Source organism: Acyrthosiphon pisum, chromosome A1 (assembly GCF_005508785.2).
Source record: "Acyrthosiphon pisum isolate AL4f chromosome A1, pea_aphid_22Mar2018_4r6ur, whole genome shotgun sequence".
Classification (NCBI taxonomy): Eukaryota; Metazoa; Arthropoda; class Insecta; order Hemiptera; family Aphididae; genus Acyrthosiphon; species Acyrthosiphon pisum.
In genome coordinates, this window is record NC_042494.1 from 5,312,070 (window position 1) to 5,339,755 (window position 27,686).

Here is a 27,686-nt window from a genome sequence, read left to right on the forward strand (position 1 = left end):
ACTCGACTTTGGGAAACGTGATGTTATTATTGCCTGAAAGCGAGTGTAAATGTTTTATTTTTCTCACGTTTAAATGAAATGCACGAGCGTACCTACATTTTAAACGGTCTAGAAATAGCCTATGTAACGAACACATAGGTATAGGGATGTGGAGATCGGGAGCCGTCCCAACTTAATTTCCAAGCTACCCAAAAACTGTCTACTACGTTTGTATAATTGTATGAGTACATTTGTTGTAATATTTTAAAATTATTTCTAAAAAGTAATAAGTTTTTTTTCAGTCGATTAAGGTTTTATCTATGACCCGATCATCTCTATTTAATAAAAAGTCAAGTTAAATACATTATTTATTTTCGCTTCTTCATAGAAGTATTATGATTGATCATCACGATAATTGCCATTATGTCTTAGGTACATATTTATAATTACTGTCTAATCTCACACTAATAATATTATAATATACATATTAAATAGAACAAAAAATTATGATTGGCAAGTGTGATTACCCGAATTTGTTATCCCGTTTAAATGGCATTATAGTTTGAGCTAAACAAATTTATTTCATCCCTCGAATCCCTTCGTTACAATCTGACTGAATCCTTTCCTTTGATCGAACTACATGAACATATATTTATGTTTTTCTTTGCAGTATACGTATATTATGTTATTTTTTTATGTGAATATTTGATTATTTTTATAAACTCATAACTGTATACGAATGATCGTTTTTGACTAATACACGGAAAAAGTATTGTTTAACAATAACTAATTGCAAATAATTCAAGTATTTCTCATAGGTATTTTTTTTTCTGTTTAAACTTCTGTTTTTCAAAATATACAATATATATGACACACAGTATAGTATAATTATGCACACGACGTCATTATATTTTATTTATATTCAATAATTAAAAACGTTTGATTCGTTGCATTTTGTTATTTTAGCACAATAATATTTCACAATCATTATGTTGTATCCGCTTTACTGCAGAAGTCGGCTTGTTGCTGTACATCTGAAGATCTGTTATATATATTTAATGTGTTCACTCTTGAGTAGAAATGTCATTAATTAGAACTAAATGATTTTTGTGCGGTACGCGGTACTTATAGTAAGGTGTTAGGCACGTACGAAACAGTGACACAAAACCGTTAAAATAATTAATGGATTTCGGTAATTGTAATTTTCGAGAAAATTATTATTGTTTCGCTGTTAGTTTAACTAGTTTAAGAAACAATAGTTTGTAATATAAATTTGTGTTAATGTTGTATTTACATTTACCTACTATAAACTGCAAGGTCTGAAAATGGTACTTTAGCTTTTATTAATGAATCGAATGTTGTATCCGTAAACAAAAAAATACAAAATATGTGGTTTGGTGTGGCCTATCAGTATACTCGACTGCGAAAATGCTCTGAGTGTACGTATCGGGCTGTGTTGCTAGCTCCCGAATGGGTTATCATCCAAGATTTTTAGCTACAATCCTTGCCACACATACAAACGTGTTACAAGTCGTATGTTCCTCCCCCTACAAACAAACAAAAACAGCTAATAGCCATTATAGTTGCCGGGCTTAAGCTCAATAAAAAATTTAGTATAATTTCATCATCCTTAACAGTCACCTACTCATATCGAATGAATTCTCCTGGCCACTTCTTGTAATGTATGTATAAATACAATATATTATTATGGTTCTATGCATTTTGTTTTATTATTTTAAAATTTTACCCTATAAACTTTTACTGAGAAGATGTGAGTATTTAAAACATCTAGGTTCACCAAGTTTTGTTTGAATTATTAAAATAAATTTCTCGATAGTAACACAATAATAATAGAAATTTGGTACTATTCTAAATAACTGCTGGAAAACGACAAAATAGTTATGTATCGTGGCTCGGAGCGGCGCAGTGACTGAAATCAACACGCAACTTGATTGAGAATAAGCAACGGTCGCTGCCACTAGTTCTCGGATGGGTGACCACCCGCGTTCGTAGTGCGCAAAATTTTTGCCACACATACATGTGTTGTTAACCGACCGTACCAACCGTCCCAACACTAACCTTACAGGCCAATGACCTCAGTCATCGAAACCTTAAAACTAATTTAAAAAAAAGTTATCTATCAATAATAATAATCATAGTTTACGGTTTGTTTTTATAAGATGTATTACAATCGATTTATTATATTGATATAATATATATATTATGGGAATCGACACGTGTATAAGACAATATAACCACATATTTTATTCATGGAAAGTGCATAATAATTAATGATGAAACAATTATAATGTTTGATGACTGACATTTTGAGCGAATATCGATTGACATGCAATATCTGGAGTCAGTATTCCAGTCATTGCCTACCTATTGACGATAGAAAAACAAATTCCTTATTAACGACCACTCAGCATCGTTTCGATTTATTATTTAAAATAATTAACGTATACAAACAATTTATAAATTAATGTTTCTACCATTAACATTTTTGTATGAACTAACAATATTATCATATAGTTTGAATATATATCGTGCGAATTTTCCATCGATTGTCAAACAAGTAGAAGGATAAATATATTACGCTGAATGGAAAATTTAATTATGAGATATTATATTATTCTCGTCACAAAAATGGATTTGCAGGTATTATATCATAAAACCTTTTTAATAAGGGTTATATGTTACTCCAAGTATAATAACACCGTGGAACTTCTATATAATTAACATACATTTAACGAATTCCTCCACAATATTATGAATTTTTTTTGTTCCCCCTGAGACTTCGTTATACGGAAGTTTTACTGTATGCAGTTATATACAATTTTGACGAGGTACTTATAAAACACTTCTATTATTTTTTATTTCACAATTCATTAATCATGATGCTACGATACTTACGTTTATGGCTGTTTTTCTTATCGTAAATAATCATTAACGTGTCTAAATTATTATTCACTACTAAATATAGTTGATTGATGGCCAATAAAATAATGGCTAGGTACTATATTTTATAATATTGCAAATATAAATTCATTCGGTTAATACGGATAAGATGGCGTGCCAGTTAATAAATATTATTAAAATATAATAAATAAAAATATGTGTTTTAGCTGTTCAACGTCCAAAAAATAACCACAAACATACTATAAAAAATGTTACATTTTGTTCAACCACATTCCATAACAGTATGGGTATTGTATTTAATTACAAGCCGAAAAAATATATCGACTCGGTTGGGTCAAGATCGCTGCAGTGTATTTTATTTTAACACGACGTAAGATAATTAATTAACATTCGATCGTTATTATATACCGATGGTCACCTTGATCTAAATAACGCAAAAGAACATGGTGAAACGTTAACTGGTTAAAAAAAAAATATCGGGAAAATCGTCGACGTGAAAGAAAAACCGTTTCCAACCGAATCGGACGCGATTAAAAAAAAAAAAAAAAATTATAGTAATAACAAGATCCATATCTGCAAGCTATAATAATATAGTGCCTACCACGGTAGATAACGTTATGTCGATGGTAATTTCATAAAGCGTTTATTATTATTATTATTTTTTTTTTAAAGTATAATATCATATAATAATTTATTGAACATCCGCGAAGTGATTGCAACACGCGCGCGACGTAATAGCACGATATACAACGGCGTATTGGCGATCGGAAAGATTTATATGCAGACGTGTTTCGCCAGTTTACTCCGTCGAAAATATGGGTCATCGTGGCAAACTCAAAAACCCACGAAAATATATCGTGCTGTACGGGATGACTCGAAGCGTTTATCCTCACTGACTGTCACCCCTGCACCCGTTTTGTAGAAAAACATAATATATTTATACCTACAACAACGTGTTTACAATAATAACACACTATACATATACTATTAGACGGCTGTACCTGCGTCAAAACTTCAAACGATATTGAAGTTGGGCAATTTAGCCAAACTTTCTCCGATTAATTCAAAATTAAGCCAATATTTTTGTAATCAATCGTTCAAAGTCAATGGGCTGGACAAAACTGGTAAAATTTGGAAAAAATGTATTGATTTGAAAATTTTATTGTTCTAAAATTGAAAAATATTAGCATATTTTTTTTAATTGATCGGACATCATCAGGGGGTCAACTTCACGGACATTGAAATTTCATTGTATACAATTATGCATAGGTATTATTATATTTCGAATATCCGATGAAATAAATAAACGACTCCAATTTTAAATAAGGATTAAAGCAAAAAGGTCGAGTTGAAATCGCCTACTTATATCTGGTACCTGTATTAGGTTGACTAAAAACCACTTGCATGGAATTGTGAAGATCTCGTAGCACTTTAATTATCTCTACCCATAATAATATTTGAAAATATGGCCAAGAGTCATATCGATAGAATTCACTGTGGATATGAGAACAATACTTATCGTGAGCGCTGATAATATACCGGGTGATTCTTTTATCATTTAACACTCATTATTTCAAAAAGTTTAAATTTTTTGAAAATATTTTTTTACATAGTTTATGGTCACCCGGTATAGTACAATAACGTTACTCGTGGTTGTTAACATTGTGGATCGATAAATAATAGAGGGTATCGTATAGACTAAATTTTTTTGTTTTGTACTACTATAAGTATGTATAACCACAGGACACTTTGTATGAGCCTTAAAAAATCTCACTACTTAAAAATATAATTTTTAAAAATTCAAAAAATCAGGTTTTCAATAAGTGTAAAAGAGGGAGTAATCATTCTTGGTGAATCGTCTGTATATGATTTGTTATAGATATAGAACATTATTGTTATAGAACAAGTCTTGTTTACCCTAAAAAATAAAAAAAACGTAGTTTTCTATCTCGTCGAGAACGAGAAAAAAGAAATCGATACCGTTCAGATGCCACAACAGGTGGACTACAGAATAATAATGAAGTATAATATCTTATTGTGTATAATGAAGCACTCTGTGCAGTATTGTATTCACGGGTTATTTATGAAAACGTTTGGTTTTTTTAATGGTATCGTTGTACGGACTGTTCAGTTTCGTAAGCTATGGTATAATAATATGATTATTAGCTCAATTTTATTAATTATAATGTAGTAGAATAAAAATGTAAAAAGACAAAGGGAAAATGAAAAGTAAGAGTTAAAGAATACTGAATGGTAATATAATAGGGATACTGTGAATTAATATACGCAAAAATATGTTATAAACGGGAAGACCGACTATGGTCCTTCTAAGAGTGAGACGCCACGATGACCCCTGCACTATAATATCATGTATTAAACGGTATAATAAATTAGTATTTGTTTATATAATAAGATATTATATAATATACTATGGATGTGCATAGGTGTTTACGCGTTCTGATATTATTGAAGGTCGATTAGTGATTTTATTTAATTAGTCTAAAAGGTGTACGTATAATATTTATTATTTTATTACTTAATTATATTTTTTATCTATAATGTATATATTGTAAAAGTGTATTATGAAATATTATAATTCACTTTCCTGAATATGAAATTGTATTTGATACGAGGTTGAGTTCAATGCTTGGTGTCACTGTGACGTGTATACGTATATATTATGTGTTTTTAATTATATATATAACACCAAGCGTATGAAGAGATAACATTATCCTGAGTTCTATGTATAATATTGATATTATTCGAACGATGAACATAACCTAAGTTACAAAGTACTCAAAATGATGATCGTTGTTTAAATATTATGTATGTGGAATTTCTGACTAGGTACTATTAGTCTTTAGAGGCTACCATATACCTCCGTTTACGAACATTGATAACTCCTCGAACTTAATTTAACCTGCGAACTGCTGCTTTATAATTTTTCTACCTGTATGCTGCTAGACTTTAGAAGTTATCACGTTTGACGTTACCAACACACTGTGGACATATTAATAATTATTATTAAGTATTATGCAATACTTATTTTATGGACATTGATTATTACTCGAACGTAATCTATACTGCGAACGGCTCCTTTATAATGATACGATTAATATGTATTATGCATGGTGAACAGTTTTAAGTTTCATGGAAGGATATAACTAACAAGTTGATTTGGTGAGAAGTACAAGATAAGTAAACAAAAGATCATACCGGATGTTGAAACGACTAAATATATATACAAGTTTGAGTGTATTTGTTCAAATGTCATAAATATATTTAATATATATAAAATATAAGAGTATCTGTCGTATATTGAGGCTTCTTATTGAGACACTGGCTTCTGTGTCAATTTTGTCACATCCTTATATATGGCAATTTTGGTGGAATTCGTTCGTCTTTGATGTGTGACGGTTAAACGTAATGTTAAATTATTGATGAGTTATATTATTATGTGTTAATTAAATTAATTTGTGTGACAAATAAAATATTATTAATATTTAGATATAATTCTGAAAACCATTGTTTTATATTATTTTAAATACTGCTGATTCACTTTGTATTTAAGTAAAACTACATATTATTAATACTTAACTTTACTAATAAAAGGATAGAAAAACTAATTTAAAAAAAACATTTTCTATAATAACACTGATAGTCAACGCGATTCCCATTTCATCTCTGATATCATACACAAATTTGTGTCCAAAACGTATTACTCAAACAGCTTAATATTTCCTTTTATAAAATTAAAATTATTATGCTTTATGATTAAACGGAATAAAAGCAAGATAAATAATAAAGTGTTATAAAATATGTTTAAATCTGATGATTTATGACAAGCCAGCGTGGTATGTTTGTATAAATAGTGATATTTTGTTCGTGATTATGTTTCGTTATATTATATTTTCCAAAATAGCAACAGGAATATGTATCCTAAAAGGTCGGTATAACCAGTGTTCATAAAATATGAATCATCACGAGTGTATAAATTTGATGAGATAAAAAAAAACTGTTTCTCAAAGTGTGTTTTCTTATAATAAAAAATGGCTATATTATATGTACATTTTATAATATATTAATATTATATAGACGGGTTAAATTATTAAATACAATCCGAATTGACGTTTCCGCTCTGTGCGAGAAAAGTTTCTTGTTATTTTTTGTTTGTTGTTGTTGTTGTTGTGAAAACACACTAAATTGTACATAACATTATGATATATTATAGTATTTCGTTCGATTCGTAAATTACAATATAATATGTTGTTATTATATATTTATACCATACAACAAAAAAAAAAAATCTTTAGATAACTGTATACAACGTTACATCGCTACGAAGTATAAAACAATTATTATTATTTATTTAATTTCTTTACGATTTCGTTGAACATTAAATGTTTTATTTTATCACAGTCGTTCTATAAGTGCACGTTTGTTTTTTCCTACATTTGTACTGCTTTCTGTATTTAGTTAAAACTTTTTAATTATTTATCTTGAAGTTTCGCTTTTATTTATCATTATGAAATTGTATGTGATTCATTTATGACTATTTATAATATGACCTAACATGTTCGTAACAATATTTAATACCGTGAGCCTCCCAACACTAGTTTTTCTCGGCGAAGCCCATTAATTATTTGTAATTAGGAAACATGATTAAATAAATGAGCAAATACATATTTGCAGTGGTTCGTGGTCGGGAAGCTATTGTTTTTTTGTAGCACGCTACTGTTACTCCCCCCCCCCCCAAAAAAAGTAGCTCGCTATCGCTAAAGCTACTTTTTTTAAATGTAGTGCGCTATTTCTAATGCTATTGCTTAAATTTAGTGTGCTACTTTTTCACTACATTTTTTAAAAACAATATTTTGATTTATTTAGATATTCACTTGAGTACTTGGTCATTATTTGTTAATGCCTACCACTATTTTATTGTAAATTCGGAAGGCAGGTTTATTCAATGTATCTCATGTATTTTTGTAACAAAACTCAAAACAGACAAACGTTTTATTAAAAATTGCCAATTAGTAGTTTGTACTGATTAGACATTCGGTCACTGGGACTTGGGAGAAAGGATTTGATACAGCAAGAGGATTAGTGATTACAATGAATTTTGTTTTACCAAACTTTTTTTTAAGTTAAAGTTTAAGTTGATGGCAAGCATGGATCAAGAACATCTTTCGCTCCGTTGTATAGTATAAGTGTCAAGTGAACCTCGTCGTTGTGTAGACAATCTTGACGGAAATGTTAAATACTTAAATCTGAATTCAATGATACATAGAATCTAAAATACTGTTTTTTACGTATAAAATTTAATACTTAAAAGAAACACATAAAATGCCGAATGCCGAAAATAAAAATAGTGAAAATAAAATACTAATATATTAATTTTATTATTATTTATGGTTCTGTATTCAATAATATAAAATATAACATTGTAATAATTATCTTATGATTATAGTCTTATCCATAATCTATGATTACTGATTAGAGCGGTATGAGTTCAACCAGAAAAATTCAAAAATACACTCATCTAGTCATCTTAGTTAAATAAATAAACATACATCATAATATTTTAGTTATCATGAAATACGTTATAGAAGTAACGATAAAATAATGAAAATTTTCGCTACGCTAACCGTAAATTTCTAGCGCGCTGTAGTATTTCGCTACATTGCATATATTGTAACGACACTATGTTAATCGCTACAGCTAAAGTAGCGCGCTACTCCCGACCACTGCCTATTTGATTCAATAACATGCGCATTACATAATTCTTGAACATCTCTAACTTACAAGATTGTGTATAAATTTATATATCGATGTGCGATACTTACTCGATGATCAGAGTAACGGACACTTTGAGCTATACAATTTAGTGCGTTTATTACGTAGTTCGTCGAACCCGATCGACGAGAATCACTTGGTGGCTTTCAGCATTGACGTCAATAATATTTCGTAGGTTCCTTGAGTGAATTTTTTTTTTCATCTAACGCATTCGTCACACTTGCTTTCACTTCAACCAAATCACAAAAAAAAAAACAGTTTTTACAGTCGGTACCGCAAAATTAATCGCAGTTTAATGTCTACGCATCATTATAATAATCTACAATTCCCGTCGCTGCTTTCAAACAGTATGATAATAATACCGTTTGCGTTCCTAAAAATAGTAGTAAATGCGTGTACGCACATAAATCGCTATAATTATTATTATTATAAGAGTTTTGCGGTATCGCGTGACGACGTTTTTTCGTTTACCAAATAAAAAATAATCTTATCCGCTCACGGGTATTATAAAATACGGCGATATATTATAATAATAATATATTATATAGCATTTCGTGGACCAAAAATACGCCTACATTTTCGCGCTCCGGTTCGATTTTCGAATAATGATAATAATCACAAAATTTTATTGAAGTACTTACGCCGCCAAACAATATCATACTATACGGTATTATAATACACGTTATCACGATTGCGAGGCCCGTAATAATTAATATTCAAAAATACAATATATTTTGACATCGTTAGACGTGGTATATAAAACGAAAAAATCCGCCGATTTTTCTGACCACAGTCATGGGATAGATTATTTATCGTTATTGACGACATATCGTCCTAAAAATAATAATAATATCATACCGGTAAGTTAGCCCAGAGACGTGCACTCACTTGGCGAAACAAGACGGCGCCCCGTATAGGCAATTTAGCTACGTTTGTGCGTTGAATACCCGATAACGAACGCATGCAATCGTAGGGCCAACACGCATACCTATATTATTATTATTATTATTATATTATGGTAGTATGTGGCATGGAGCGCTTATAACTTCAAAAACGAGAATACAATAACAGCAATCGGAAACGCAAACTGTATCCGAAAGTTCTATCCATCCCACTTCCCGGGGGCGTTAGGTAGAATGAATGCCACCCGCAACTATTTATTTTGTATATATTATTATTATAAGCACATCGCTATTGACCACTGCGCAAATGCGATTTACCGATCACTGTATACATTTTCTAGTAAATCATTGTTTTCATTAGTATTTTAACACTTTAACGATATTATAATGCACAGTGTTAAGCGACCAATGGTGTGCCGTGAAAACTTAAACTTTTTCCCTGTCGTAAAGTACTTATTTTCGGCAAATAGACAATGTCAATGCAAAGTAATGCGCTACGATTTATAATAACTAATAATAATGCGTGGCGATACAAAAAATGTTGGGAACTAATCTAATTATATAATATAATATACAGTATAATGATAATTATTATTATTATAGCATATTGTGTTCGTCACGTGTGGATGATCTAAATACTTTAGTATTGTATAATATGTATCAGTGTCCAGTGATCGTCTAAAACTGCCGAGAATATTAGACATCCAAGTCCGTGCTGCCATATTGACACATTTATCGGATTCAAATGTTCAGAAATCATGACCTTGGATATTCAAACTGTTACAGTATCGTCATAATTATTGTGCCTCGAACACGCCACATAACACGAAATTACAAGAAATTCGTAAAAAATTTGTCATTTCCTGACATGCCATATTATTATATACGCATTACGCATACAATCTTATAAATTAGCCGTTTCGGTAGTTTAGTACTCGAGAAAGTACTATAATTTGAGATTTGAGAATATGGTATTTTTTTTTTTTTTTGCAAAATACAGTATTAAACCATATAGAACCCGGCATTACTTTGAATTACCGGAAATTGTATACAGGTTGTAAGACTATAGTAAATTATGACTAATTTTACAGTAGCTTAACAATTCCAGAATACATTTTAAAAACCACAATAGTACAAGAATTATTTTAGAGTAAAATAATACTTAAAGTCACGCTACCAATTCTTATTTACCTATAGTGACAAGAAACAATTTAAATTTAAAATAATGTAGTTAAAATTCATAGAGAATTATATTTTTAAATATCAAAATACATTCCTAATAATATTGATTAAATATATTTTCTTTTTTTTATACAACCTGTATAAAATAATTTTAAGAGTGTATAATACCATGTATATTATAAATCCAAATATTATCTAACTATAATAGATAGTTTAAAAAAAAAAAAAAAAAACCTTCTCAAGTCGTCAATAACGCTGTCACAGTTTAGGTAAATACCTGTAAAGCAAGATACAGGTAGGGTTAATAATCACGTCAGAGACTGTTTGCTGATAAATTGATTTACAACACAGTTTGCATACAAAAATCAGTGTAAATATTCTCTATTATAATTAAATCTAGTTTTTCACAATATTTATTGACTTTATTATTATTAGAGTATAATACCTCTAAATTGTTGAACGAAATATTTTAGTATGGTTTCAACAATTTTTGTTTAAAATGTATAATGTTGTTAGTTGAAATATATTTAAAATATAATATTATAATATTATCGGTGTTAAAAAAAGAAATACAAAATTTAAAACAAAAAACATCGACATTTTTCAAGGGATAAAAAATTAAAAAATTGTTTTTAAAGTTAGTCAACAACTCGAAACGCTCCGTTTAGCGATTCACAAGCGTGAAATGAGAAGAGGAAAATGGAAATTTCTAATTTCGCGAATGAAAGCGCATTCTATTTTTACAATGAAGTCTTTTTTTTAGGTCAAGGTTAAGGGTATAAAAATGCAGTGCACAAACTGTAAATTTGTCTTGAACGTGTACGGAATAGAAATATCGATCGCGATGTGTACTCTCTTAACACACTCGAGTGTACATATATTGAAATTGCATTTCAGGATATTGATGACGTGTTGTTTGCAGTGAAGAAAATCTCTGTAAAGCGTACGTGCAGTTTTTCAAACCAGAACTTTACTTGTTTAAATTATTATTATTGGATGACAGCCACGTATAATATAACACCAGCTATGTAATCTTTAAATGTACATTATTTATGCGGTTTTAATTTGTATAGATTTTATTTTTTACGTTCAAATAAATATATATGGGGCATAGGTATAAGGTATATACTATCGCAGGTCCATACAACGAAAGGGAAATTAAAATGTATATTAATTTAATCTCTTATACATAGGGTTCCTCGCTATTATAATATTATTTTCGTAGTATTCTTTGGTCGTATATTATAGTCATAATAAAGAATACAACGAAAAGAGAAAAACAATATTCATCTCGAAAAATGAATTAGAAAATAAATTTATTTGGGAAAGATTTTTTTAATAGTGCTGAACGCATGGGAAAGTATAAAATAACGATAGGTAGTAAATAAAAACCCCTCTAAAGACGATGCAGTTTTCTTGAACTGGATGGAAGTGCCTAAATAATATGTGACAATAATATGTATCAATAAATTGAATGTATAATGTATCGTCGTCAAACTATTTTATCACGTGTGGTTTTGCAGAGTGGCGATTGGGACTGGTCATATGCAAACTCGTGCCGTACTTTCAAGGGGTGTCCGTGAACGCTTCGATAAACACGTTGATGGCCATATCCGTGGAAAGATGCTTGTCCATTTGCTACCCCATGAGTCCGGTGGGTAAAGGCGTCTGTAAGCGGGTCGTGGTCATCATATGGATTATTTCACTCACCATAACCATGCCGTGGGCAATATACTTCGACCTTCAGCCCATGGAGGAAGGCAGCGACAATCAGGTTACATTTTTTTGGGGGTTTTATGTAGATACCAACATCACATTTTATTTTATTTTAAAGCATACACTATAGCTAACATAAAGAACAAGCTTCATTTTTATTTTCTATCGGCTCTTGTAGGTATACATACTTAAACTATGCGAGGTCAATCAATTTTTTAAAAGTAAAAAAAAAAATTATAGGTAGGTAGTCGATAAATTTTTCTTACTTATTTGTTCAGGTGAATGATAATACCACGTGGTATACTTTTCGACATCAATATATTTTGTTTGCAGAATTTATTTTGGCCTTCTTTGGTATTATCATCATAATAATTATTATACTTTTAATCGACTTGCGAATATTATTTTGTCTGCTGAATATCTATATAATATAGTTTAGATTTTGTATTATTATATTAGTGTGACACATATTTCGTAAGCGTCGACTATAATAACAGTAGGTACACCGTTAACGCGTGTTGCTATTAAAACCTTTATATGTACAATCATGACAGACGACGGTCATAATACGGTATCACATATTTGCCGGTACATTAATATTTTTAAATATTATAACATAATTTATACCTACCCTGCAATGGTGCATCCAGGATCTCTTATGTTTGGGATGAACGATGGACTGGCCGGTACAGCTGCTGTTATACATCTCCCCCCCCCCCTGTGCTTTGCGTTCATAATATTACGCACTTATTTATTCAGCCTTACAAATACGTATAATTTGTACTGTTTATTTCAAACCTGGTGAATATGATTCACTGGAAGGTAAATACTTTAATTTACTGAATGTGTCGGCATCGAAACTTTGGAAACTAAATTGGAAAAATGTATTTTTAATACATTTTATATATTATTATATTGGAGACTCAATTTCTTTTAATTTCCTACTAGTTTTTTTTTTTTCATAAAATCTATTGGTTAAGCGGAATTTCAGCTTTTATATATTGAAATTTTTTTTTAGTTTAGTTTGGCTCATATAGTTTTTTTAAAATGCAGTGATTTATGATTAGACACTTTTTTAGTATATTAAAAATGGATGTGATTACAAACTTCAAGTGTGAAGGTACGGGTTGAAACTGTTCTATGGGGGATATGTTAAAATCATACGTAAGAATATAGTATGCACGAGAGGTTGACGACCTGTTCGAATGCAGTGGTCGAGAACGGGTGTACGAGTCCTTCCGGGAAGAGTTAGTCCGACGATCCTCTGCACTAGGTGCTATAATATATCTTAGGGGACTTGTGCATGTTTATGTAATGTGATACGAGGGACTGTGACTATGCATATAGGTAAATATTAATATATCCTGGTGTCACTGAAGGTCGTCCAATACAATTATTATTTAGGAGTGTTGAGATAGATAAAAAAAAATACGTAGTAACTAATAGAATAGATTTATTTAATAATACAAATTAGTCGATTAAATGGTCATTCTGAATACTTGGATAATTCAATATATAGAAACGCCTAAATGCACGGTAATAGATACTCCTTTGAACAGCGGAAAAAGTGTACCGTGGCGTGTACTAGCGTGGACATTGTGCGTCAGATTTTGTGGCAATTACAGTTGATGAGTCGATTTCGTATGATCCTTAAATAAAAATTGATTTTGGTGTAATCCCTTCCTTATTCGGTGGTGTATCGGTTAAACGTAACATTGAGGTATCACAATGCGTTTATGATTTTACATTGTATGTTACAAACTTTAGCACCGCAGGTAGAGCATTTATGTCGCTTTGTAGACAAACTTGGTGAGGGTGAGGAGACGTAGGTATTCTTAATGTGTTGCATAATATGTCATGTGTGAATAAATTAAAATATGTTTATACCTAATGCATAATATATATGTATATTGCACCACTCCACACCCCGTATGGTTCTATAACTACGTAAATATTTTATATAATACTTTCAAATCAAGTCACCTTTTCTGGTAGGACCATCTGACTACAACTGCCGTATCAGAATTTTTCAGGTTTATATTTAATATTTATAGCATAAATACAAAATCACTAGTTTCAGACCCCAAAAATTTTTCAGAATATCACCAATGACATATCTTGAGTGTAAAAATTTAAATATAATAGAACTACCTATTATACCTCGATTGTAATTAATTATTAATTAATTGTTTTGAATAATGTTTATATTAAAATAATCACAATAATTTCGTGACATTTAAATAATTCAATAAGCCTAATATGATTATAATAAAATAAATCTCAATACCTGTGACTTGTCACGGAGCGGTGGCTACAGTTAATCACGCAACATTATTGAGAGTAGTGTTTGAAGTATGACAAATATTTCATGAAATATTTCAATATTTTGTGAAATATTGGATTTTTATTAATTATTTCACTATTTGGCCCTACTGCATAATCAATTTTATCTTCCCGCCAATTTAGGAGATAACTAGATTAAGCTCATTCTAACCTCATTTAAGTGATTTAACATATATGATAAACGTTATACCCAAGTGCTTTTTTTTAAAATTTATATTCCATTTTTATATTTTTATTTCTATTATGTTCTTTTAATATCCAATTATACAAATAAATGTCATAAAGATTCATGATCAAGAAAACTCTGATCTAATTTTTAACATATAACTATATAAGTAACCACGTATATGGTACATATACAATATGCCTACTTATTCCTTATTTATTTTACATTTTTACATCAAATAATAGGTACAGTAAAAAAATACAACATATTATTATACATTGAAACTGAGAAAAAAATGTGTGTCAATGACTAATGAGGTATTTAATTTATTTAGATTAATTATTTAATATTTTATAAGACAAAACTACAAAAATAATGATTATTGAAATGTTTCACACATATTAGAATAATATTTCATAAAATAATTCACGAAATATTTCATTTTTTTAAATTTCATGAAATACATTGAAATTTCAAACACTAATTGAGAGTAAGCGACGGCCGCTGCTACTAGTTCCCGGATGGGTGACCACCCGGGTTCATATGGTGTCCAAATCCTTCCTATACATACACGTGTTGCAAACCAACCATACCAACCGTCCCAACACTACCAACCGTAACCCCTATATGAGCTAATGACCATAGTTTCTGGGTTCTAGACCAATAAAAATCAATAAAATTATGACTAAAAATTATGTTTGGATTATTAAACTGTAGTTTTGGTACGTACACAAATGTTATTATTAATCGTTGTAATCACGCTTCGAGATTGTTATAATTTGAACGTTTAAATTCGTGTTTAAAACCTTGATTCGAATTTCGAGTCATTTTGTGAGTTATTTGAAACGCACACCTTCTATAGATATGCACAGATTTAATGAGGACTTTATCAATATTCAAGAGCCACGTTATTTTGCATCGATTTGCATAACCTCCAACAATCAGCGAAAAAAAGTAATTAATTCGAGTGAACGTCTGCGGTCGATATTATATAGAAAGTACCTAAATAAATAATAATTTATAGTTGAATTACAATATTTACTGTGGCTTAAAAGTACCGATAAAATGTTTGTAGTATGAAAATGAAAAATATATATCCGCTATTAAAAATAGGTCATAATTTATTAAATAATGAAGCAGACAAGAGAATAAATAATAAAACGTTCTTAATTACAATATAATATTATACGTAGGTATAGGTATTTTGTCGATTGCGTGTTTCACACTTGGCGTTCGTTTTTCTGGCCGTTGTCGACTTTCAAATAATATGAACCACCCAAAGACTTATTATATTTTCAGTACTTTCTGTAATAATGATCGTGCATTACAATTACGCACTTTAATTTTGATTGTCGTAACTGTTATAGGGCTGTGGAACAAAAAATGCAATATTAAATCCATTTAAAAAAAAAATTATATATTTCGTAATATTGTTTAGTATACTGTGTTAGTATACTGTTAGTCTAAATAAAAACCGATGTTTGTTATAACTATCATTTTATCTACATATACTCGTATATTATAATACAGTGTACAATCTGTACATAGCCTCGGGAATAATGTATATTTAGATTAACCCTAATTTGAAGTAAGTACGATATTATAATGGGTGAAATGTCTACGATATAAGCGGGTGACTACAAGACTTCAATATAGTGTTTTATATTACAATTTCATATTATTATACCAGAATATATTTTATAGTTATATATAATACGCTATTTTATTTATTATGCACACTATACTAATATCTACTATTTAATAGCTATCAGCTCTATATTATGTGTCTTTTTCCGATCCCATTATAAATAGTTTAACTGCAGCTGCAGCAGAGTATACAGAGTTCGTTCGTTACATATTACGTATTTAATGCACTCAACGAGATGTGTGTGCTAATCGTTTTCATTTTGTTTGAATAGTTGGTATATATTTAACATAAATAACATAATATAACTTGGTTCATACATGCTTTCAGAAAAATAAAAAATTATGTGTATTGCTTAATTTTCAATACAACATGATATTAAAAAAATCACGATCAAATGTATGCAATATCTATCTGAACAATTAAGTCAATATTTTAAAAATAATTGTTTATTTTGTATTCTTTAACATAAATAGTTGATAAAAAAAATAACTAGGTAGTACAAGTTCTTGTAATAACTTAGCGTCTCCCAATCAAAAAATAATACACAATGTTGAAATTATGTTAATACTATATAAATAATACATAATATGTATTAATATTTATTACATATATACTAAAATTAAATTAAGTAAAAATAATTGAATATTGTTTTACATACAAATATTTTGAACAAAAATAAACAGATAAATAATTCTTGACTTATGCATCACCCCACACAGCATTTGGAAAATGACAATATTTTGTGAATATTTTGGAGTGCTTGAATAATGAATATTTGACTAACAATATTGTATAATATGTTATTTAGTCATTTTTTTCATTCTGATAAAAACATGTTTTTAATTTCTAAACAATTATTAATAATGTATTAATTGTATGCCTAAGCTTTCGGAGGCCATAATTCACGACTAATCTGCTTTTTTCCCTGGTTCGACCGCTTAAAAGATAGAATACTCAATACAAACCATTTGAGACCAAAATCGGCTTCACTTGGGAAGACAGTATTCACAGTTGGCTTACCAAATGTTTAGCATATTATAATATATAAATCAAAATATTTATATATGTCCTAACATTTAATTTTTTATACCTTAAAGAATTCAATTCAAATTATTCAATCACATAAGATCATTTCTTTTTTTAAATTTGTTTATAAAAACTTATTGAGTATTTATATGGAAAAAAAGTAAAATTATTATCTCTATAGGGCGTCTCGGAGCCATTTATTCATATTTTAATTATACAATACAAGCTTTGGCCTATGAGCCTTTATAAACTATAATTTTTATTTTTGTTAATTCACTCTAATTTTTCAAATAACAGAGTAAAATGGATCATTGCTAACGCCTAAATTTGTAAGACCGACACAACATGACGTGGTAATCTAAACCATAGTAATATATCGAGCTATAAATATACTATACGTACTTAACTCTGCATATAGGGTATTTTTTTCAATATTTATTCACCGACTTACACTTACCTCCGAAGATAACAATAATAACAAGACAGTGGTATAAATAATAATAATATTTTGCTTGCGTGTTTGCAGATTTGCCTGGAGTCATGGCCGACCGTGGAGAGTGGCAACCTGTACTTCGTGCTGGCCAACCTGTTGCTGTGCTACGTGCTGCCACTGACGGTGATCGCCGTGTGCTACATGTTCATCTGGCAGAAGGTGAGCCGTCGCAAGGTGCCCGGTGAGCCGATGCACAACGGCGCCAACATGGTGCAGCGGTCCAAGATGAAGGTGATCACCATGATCATGTACGTGGTGGTGCTGTTCGCGGTATCGTGGCTGCCACTTTACGTGGCGTTCTCGCTGATCAAGTTCTGGCCACTTCCGCCGGCCGTCGAGAGCTACACGGTCGCCTCTCTGCCGGTCGCGCAGTGGCTGGGCGCCGCCAACTCGTCCATCAACCCGCTGCTGTACGCCATCTTCAACCACCGGTTCCGAGACGGTTACCGGGCCTTGTTGTCCGGCAAGATTTGCCAAGCATTCGACTACAGCAACTCGGTGAGGTACTTGCGCGGCGGCCGGGCCGGCACCGTGGCCGCGGCCGCGTTCAAGCGGACCAACAACAACAACAACGACAACGGCCGCTGCGACCGCAACCGCAAAACCATCGGCGCCATATACGTGCACGCTGCGCGGTCTCAGCTTCAGCAGCACACGGCTCAGCAGCGGCGACCTGTCCAGCAGCGACCTGTTCAGCAGCGTCCCTCGACACAGCAGCTGTATCCACCCACCAACCGACTCGTCAAGTCGTCGTCGGTCAGGGAGACACACGTTGCCGAAGGGTCTGCTGGTTCCGTGGTGCAGTTCTGTTCGACAAAATGCGAAAACTCGTTCGTGTGACCTCCGACACCCACACCACTTTCCCGCCCACATGCAGCCGCAGATATTGTGTGTAAACATAATATAATTTGTAGACTGTACTATGATGTATACCTATAATCTACACAATTATATATAATACTATAATAATGTGTTACTGTGGACCATAGGTGTGCGCAGACTTACGCGGCTGATGAAGAGTGCCCCTAGATAAATGGTCATAATTTCATCGCCTTAAAAATATTTACTATCATCATTATTATTCCAATAATATGCTTCTTATTAGAAAAATGAAAATGATAGATTTTTCAACATTTTTTTATGTTAAAAAATAAAATGATATTTTTATAAAGACGTGATTATTGAGAAGAATATAATATAATTTGATAATTCTTTTCACATAATTAAGCCATAAACATCGATCGTACTAAGATATTATTTGTTGTTTCTAACATGAGTTATTTTGAGATTTTGTTTATATGCCCCAAAAAAAAAATTATCTTGCTAGCCCGCAAGGTATACAAGTGCATGCCCTGCATACCCCATGGCGCGCCTAAGCTGTAGATATTAGGCAACGGACTATCGGACTTTATTTTCACGAACGTTCGGAAACGTCACACAATTGCTGTCGATTGAACGCGCTAAAACAATATTCGATAATGTCCTGGTACTTTAATACACCGGAAGCAGTGTTTGAATCCAGAAAACATTAGAAGTGGGGTGCAAAAGTTTAAAAAAAATGTGCGTACCTGAATATTTAAATATCTTATTGATTAGGATATTATATAATCGTAAGGATTACGCATAAATATTTACTTATTAAAAGAAGTACCATACTGTAATAATATGATAAAGACACACGTCAGACGCACAAAATATATGATATATTATTCGCGTGAAATGAAAAAAATAGAATGGATGACTGCCCCATCGTTCCAATCCGATATCATAAGTATGTTATGCGTCATATTTTATTATATTCACGTACTTATTAGAATGTTGTACGCGGTCTATTATATTAGTTTACAAACTTCATCAGATTAGGAATTCCTCCGGAAACGGCTGCGGCGTTAGCCCGTATTAATATATTATAATATTATTATACACAAAATACAACGGCACGCGAATGTCGTGAAATAGAATTAGATCGGGCATTCCAATCACCAATAATTTTGACGCGCGTGATCACGACCAAATCTGAATAAATTTCAAGTTAAAGGTCTCCGCTCAATCATATCGCCGGAGTCTACCTATATAATATAATATATAATAATATAAAATTATGATATACGTCCTTCGAGGTGCTGGCTGCTATGATTTATCTCGATTTCTATTAATTTATATTATACAAGTAGGTATTTTTATACAAATATTATGCCATGTGCTCGCCATTATTATTTTCCGTATATATATGATGTGTTTGATGTGACGCCATCGAAAACTGGCAATGTAATTGTTGAATTAATCTAACTGTAAAATATAAAATAAAAATTATTGAACATCGTCGTAACTCATACTTAACTATACACTATAAGTGATAACGTAAGACTCGTTATAATATATTATTAAAAAAACGATAATAGTTTTTAAAAATAATTTTTTTCATAATTTTAACTCATTAAATAACAACAATTGTCTAATTTCTATATAAAATTAATTGTTTTGCTATTTTTTATCGTTATCAATTTATACAACATGCATTTTTAATACTTTATTCCAGAAAAAAATATTTTTTGGAGTACTTAGACGTATTACGATCGGATTTTGGACTAGTAGTCTATGAGTTATAAGTATTTAAAGTTGAAAATGCTGAACCAGATGATGATTTAGAGAATACAGCATACATCTTGTTGAGGGAAGAGAGAAAAATTGGTTTGAAAATCGATGAGGAAAAGACAAAAATGTTGATTCGTAGTGACTTAAAACAATGTAAAATAAATATTTTCAAAAACGTAACAGTTAATGAGTGTCTTACGTGAAACAGATAAACTTGTAGTTTTTGCTAATAACAACAACCACGACGATGACAAACATGAAATAAAACAGTAGAAAAAAAATTAGAATACATCATATTTATACATACGCGGTTTGTCTTGGAACATAACCAAGACGTTATATTATATATTTTTTAATGTTATATTGCGTCCGATAATTTGTGAAAATGTTGACTGTGACGACCCAACTAAAATGCTGCTGTGCAGTAATTTATACCGTAAATATTATATCAAAAACGAAACATATTATTATATATATTTATATACGATATATGTATATTATAACATGTATCCCACTGCCTTTGTAGTGTTCATTTATTGTTACATAATAATGTATTGTAATATTATGTTATCATTATTCATTAGTGTTATTTCGTTTTATGTCACGTATAATAGTATAAGTTATAATATATTATAAATATATCAAATATGTATAACAACTATACGTTCCCGCTCAAATGTATATTCGTGTATAATAATCGGTTGAAAACGAACAGCCTCGAGATCTCATCACGAATGTGTATAATAACGCACAATAATAGTAATAATAATAATAAAAATAAATAATTTAAGTTTAAACTTATAATGAATTATATTTTATAGACGCCGATCAAATATTATTATTTAGTGTTCTAGTATTTCTAATTGTACTCGCGTTTCGCCATCGTTGCAGTGGTATGTCTTAACAGTATTACCTATTATTATTATAATAGTTATTGACTTATTTTTTTAACCTACATTATTATAAGGTTTTATTGTTTTATATTGTTTTTTATTATTATTATTATTAAACTATACTGTTGTCATTTGTATCTGAGCGCGATAGAAATCGTAGTAATAATCTACACGAAAAACTCGTAAATCGTAATAATAATAATATAATATTAGTTTACGATAGGTATATTAAATTATTACAATTATTCATACTTCATAATAATATTAGGAACAGCAATTTTATACGTTAATAAAATGCGTTGTTAATATTATTTTATACGTAACAATATAATTATTATATCTGCATAATTAGTTGAACTGTTGATATACACGAAACGCCGCCTGCAGAAGCACATATTTTATATTATATAAAAATACATTCATATTATAATAGGTAATACGTCATTATTGTGTGTGTGTCTATAGTAGATATCAATAATATTATAATAAATATATATTTTATATAATATATCGTATTACACACGCGTGAGTAATACTACACATGTCTGTAATATTATAATATAATACTTTTAATGGATGACAAATATTGTAATATTGCTAGTGTCAACGGCCGGACTTCAAAGTTTGTTTTTTGTTAACAGCCCAAAGGCTGGTAGGCAGCAATTCTCCACTCCTGACGCTTCTCCGCTTTCCTTTTTAATTCGCGATAAGATCTGCAGTCCATATCTCTTACTATTTGACTAATGTAGTCCAGTGGCGGTCGCCCTCTGCTGTTATTCCCTTCTATGGCACCTTCTATCATCCTGCCAAGTAGACTGTTTTGACGCAATACGTGTCCAATTAACTTGGCTCTTATTATTTTTAAGGTCTTCAGAAAGCTCCTTGTTTCTCCGGCTCTTCGATAAACTTCTTCATTTGTTATGTGTTCTGTCCAACTTATTCTAAGTAGTCTTCGAACGCTAAGAGTATTTTTTCTTCTGTCTTACCTATGGTCTATGTCTCACTTCCATACAGTGCTACACTCCAAACATAAGTCTTAAGTAAGTTTTTCCTCACTTTTATGTCAATATTTCTAGATATAAATATATTTTTCTTGCTCTGAAATGCACATTTAGCCTGGTTTATTCTGCTTATGATCTCCCTGGTGCTACGGCCGTCCTCAGTTATCGTACTTCCCAAGTATTTGTACTCATTCACTTATAATAATATAATATGTGTAGAACACTATACTTATAATATTACGAATACATTGAATTATTAATTATATGGTAGGTACACTTAAAGGTAAGTTTATAAAAAAATCGAGATGATCATTATTGACTGACGTCATTATATTTTTTTTTGTCCTGCTAACCTAGCCTAAATTGTTTTTTTCAAAAATGATTATAATTAAAATAATAATATCATTATTATATTTTGTACAACCAATGTCGTTATACTTTATATTAAACGAAAACAAAACGGCCTTGGACAGTATAACAATGACCGAAGTACCATAATATATAGGAATACAATAATTAATAATAGTATATGTGAGTGGCAATATTTACCGACTATGACTTTTTTTTTTTTAAATATGTTTAAGAGCCGAAACATAAATAATGATGTTAATAATCAAATAGACAGTGCATGTTAAATAATCTGCCATGACATCCCCCCGGCCCCCATCCGGCCCTTGACAAAATCAATTGACCGCCACTGGTGCATATTGTTTGGATATAACCGATGTTTCAGTAAAATATTGAGATATTATATGATATTGAGGTATATCTGTGGAGGTTTCCTCATACGTTTAATAATATTATTAAATAGGTACTTCACAGCATGATTTGAGATAGAATGGTTGCGCGTCGACGGATGTTAAGTGACGTTGCAATGTACTCATATGAATATATTGACAGTGCCATCTAGTGTCGACGTCAATATATTTTTTCTAAACTGTGCTAAAAACAGTTATCGTATTTTACGAAGCGTTTTAATATTATGTTTATTTACTATATCAGAAAATCCATAGTAAAATAAATTATAAATTAAATAACTAAATAATTAAATATATTTATTTTACTATGAGCTAATCTATCATAGCCCATAGGTATCTCAATATTATTCATGACTGCCTACTACATCACTTTAAGAGCTAGTAAATTTACATATTAGTATTAAGCACTTCCTCCTGCCACTATTTAATTATTATCGTTCGACGATTAATCATTCTATCCGTGTGAAAGTCTATAATTTCTGGTCTTAGGTGAAATCAGATTATAATGAGAAATCCTAGCTGTCTGTAAATAGCGATTAATGTACGCTCGTCGACCAGCACGCAAACGACGCGAATACTGACTGGCGCTGCCACCTGTCGACAATAGATCGCGCTCGCACCAGTCCACTGCATTAAAAACCAATGTCGTCTTGTAGGGTTATAAAAATATTACCCAGTGGTGTTACATAAAAAAATTGCCAAACTCAACTTTGGGATTATTTTTTCATTAAAACTTCCAAATAAACTTACAAATGAGAGATTTATGCGGAAGTCTTTAGAGGAAAATATTGAACAACTTTCTGTACCTCAATCCTTATTACTTTACCATAATATTTTATCTAAAGTCGATTTTGATGCACATTAATTCTGGATTATTCGATGCAAAATGTTCAACAAATAGCGAGCCTGTAGAATTACAATTTTTATATGAAGATATATTTTAATCAAAGATCAAATAATCGAAGACGATAACGATAGTGACCCACATTTTTTATACAAACTTTTTAAGTTTTAAAAGAGATCACTTGTTGTGACGTAATCAATAAATGTGGATACTCATTTAATAGAAGCTAATAATATATTATACACAAAAACAGAAACGTTTGATTTGTCAAAACAAAATTGTATAGGTAATGATATTTGATTCAGTTGATCGCCGGCTATTATTGAGGACGGTTAGGTTAGGTTGCAAAGTATTGAGATAGTTCCAGAATCGATCGGACCAAGTCGGGGGACCAACTTCACACATATTTTAATCGAAAATGAATCTTCCTTACATAATTCAAAAGTAATTTAACTAATAAATTAACTCCATTCTTGAAAAAAAAAAAAAATAAAATTAGATTAAAAAATATATATATTATCTGATATGTTTAACAATGTCATTGATACTCTTAAATATAGAACTAACTATTTTGAGTCTTTTTCTGAATATGATTCATGTGTAAATAATAAAAATATATCTCTTTTAAATATTATATATGTTTAAACATAAGAAATGTGAATGCTCTTTTTCACGAGTTACTTTTATTTTTGGAAAATTATACTAGCAGTAAAAAATTGACTTAATAGTTTTGACTGAAACGTGACATGACTCTTTGTCTTGTCACTTCAACATCTTGGTTACAATATAATGTTTTCGAGTTAAAAAAAAAAACAAAATTATGGTGTAATACTTTTTGTTAAAAATCATCTGATGCGGACTTTTATGACTTTAATCTGTTAGAATATAATATTATAAAACTATCCTTGAAAATCAATAATTTGTCGATAATTTTAATATGTATATATAGATCCCCTTCGTCTGACTGTATGGGTCGACTTTAAAATTGCTATCATTAAGCCGTTTATTCAAGGGTGATGCCCAGACAGCAATTTTTTGTTTAATAATATTATTATAACATTATAATAACGAATAATATTAGTATAACGTTATTATAATACTCTTATAATATTATCATTACAAAATGCTGTCTGGGTGACCGTAAAATCTTAAGTAACACTATAGATCGATATCTATGTTAACCAATTTTTTCAAAAATATTAGAGAAAATAATTAAGTCTAAGCTAATTACCTATCTCGAAAGTAACAACTTACTTTCCAAAAACCAATTTGGATTTCAACCAGGCTCAGGCACTGAAAATGCATTATAATATAATGTATCTCAATTTTTATAAAATTCTCTAGATAATGGTTTGAAAGCGATTTCTGTTTTCATAGACTTCGCGAAGGCCTTTGATACTATTCGACACGATACTCTATTACGAATTCTATCTAATTTTGGTATAAGTAACAAAAGTCTTCTCTGGGTTAAGAGCTACCTCTTGAATAGACAACAAATAGTGAAACTAAATGATGTTAATAGCAATGCTAGTTTTATTAAATATGGTGTGCCTCAGGGTAGTGTTTTAGGCCTCTTTCTGTTCATATTATATGTTAATGAAGTTTGTGATTTAAATATTGATGGTGAATTGATGACCTATGCAGACAACATTTGTTTGTTATTTTCGGGTAAATCTTGGATGAAGGTTCACCACAAAGCCATGGATGAGGGACTAAATTTAACATACATGAGCATAAGCGAACTGGGCTTAACGATGAATCCGGAGAAAACTACAGTTATGAAGTTTTCAATAAATAAGATTATCTACCAAGATTTTCCTTTAGTAATTCATAATTGCAAAGATAAATTGAACTGTAATATGTTAAATTGTATAGCCACTAAACAAATATCAAAAATTCGTTATTTAGGTATAATTTTTGACGATAATTTAAGGTGGAACGTACATATTAAAAACTTTGTAGGCAAACTTAGATATTCATTATATAAGTTCATTAAAAATATATTGACTTTAAATATTTTACGCACCATTTATTTTGCATTTTATCAATCTATTTCTCAGTATGGCCTGTTAGTTTGGGGAGGTGTCAAAGATGACTATTTAAAATGTCTTCAATCGAATCAAAATAATGTACTAAGAATATTACTAAACAAAAAATCTTTAGTAGGTTCATCAAAACTAAATTACTCAAATTTAGGAGCTCTTCCGATAAGATACTCATACAAAAAATTTGCAATATTATTTAATATATAAAAATTTATTAACCCCTTAAATAATACAGATTTTTCTCATTTAAGAGATAATAGAGCTTATAATTTACCAGTAAAGTACACATTAAAAACATTTGGACAATCTTTTGTAGATTATTTAGGTCCAACCTATTTCAACCAGATGTCAACTATATCCAAAAAAAATATTTATGGTAGCGTAGTCAATGGGAAAAATGAAGTTTATAAATGGCTACTATAGCTATTAAATTTTTTAAATTTTATTTTATTTTTAGTTCAAATATTTTTTTTTTCTTTATTGGTTAAGCATCAACTACAAGGGTTATTAGCTTAAGTTCAAATATTATCTAGTGTTTTAATTAATATAATTACATATGCTAATTTCCGGTTGAGATTTAGAACTAGACTTTAGTTTGTTCTTCGTCTATTTTTATATGTATTAATTTATGTTTACTTTTATTGTATTTTCATTCTTTGTTATATCAATTCCTTGTTTTACTTTAGGTTTTCTGTTTTTATTTATTATTTTTTATAGAAAGTTGTGTCTTAAACTTTAAGGTAATAAGGTGTTTCTTGTAATTTACTAATTTACATTTTAAAATGTATATTATTCATTTGTCAACTCTCTACTCCGTCAAAAGCCTTGGCTTAAAGAAGTAAATATATTTCTTTATAATATATTATATAAAGAAAATGTTTAAATAAATAAATAAATAAATAAAATAAATAATGATGAATCAGGTGAAAATGTTAACAACTTAATTGAAAATTATAATTTAATATCAACAAGCGGAATAGACTGAATAGATACCAACACAAAATTAGCTAGTGTAAGTAAATAAGAGATGAAGGGGACACAGAGTTTTATGGAGATGTAAGACAAGTGGGGCTGCTCATATTATAGTTGTGATCGATGAGTGAAAAAAAAGAAGGTGAAGTCACGTGATTGTTTTAAATTCTTATAAATTATATTGATATAACAAAATATATTTTTAAAGGTCTTCAAATGTTAAGTGTTATGAAAACTTATTAAACATTTTAAGTTTAAGGACTAAAATGGGTTAATAATGTATTAAAAAAAAGACCCTGCAATATACAGTATATAAGTGCGACTATAATTGTCCACGGTGACCAAAGACGTAGCTATTAGGTAGGTTCTAGGTTTTATAAATTATAAGTGTAGGTACCGATTTGTCTATAT

General features: G+C 30.2%; 1 protein-coding gene across 1 annotated transcript in view; it reads left to right on the forward strand.

The window, feature by feature from the left end:
* Positions 1-22,102, forward strand: part of LOC100570021 (neuropeptide SIFamide receptor-like) — a 91,166-nt gene extending 69,064 nt beyond the window's left edge. The window contains exons 3-4 of the mRNA XM_029486553.1: positions 12,299-12,549; positions 18,201-22,102. Coding sequence (XP_029342413.1) covers positions 12,299-12,549; positions 18,201-19,007 — 1,058 coding nt within the window. The 3' untranslated portion in view covers positions 19,008-22,102. The remainder of the gene's footprint in view (positions 1-12,298; positions 12,550-18,200) is intronic.
* Positions 22,103-27,686: the final 5,584 nt, after the last annotated feature.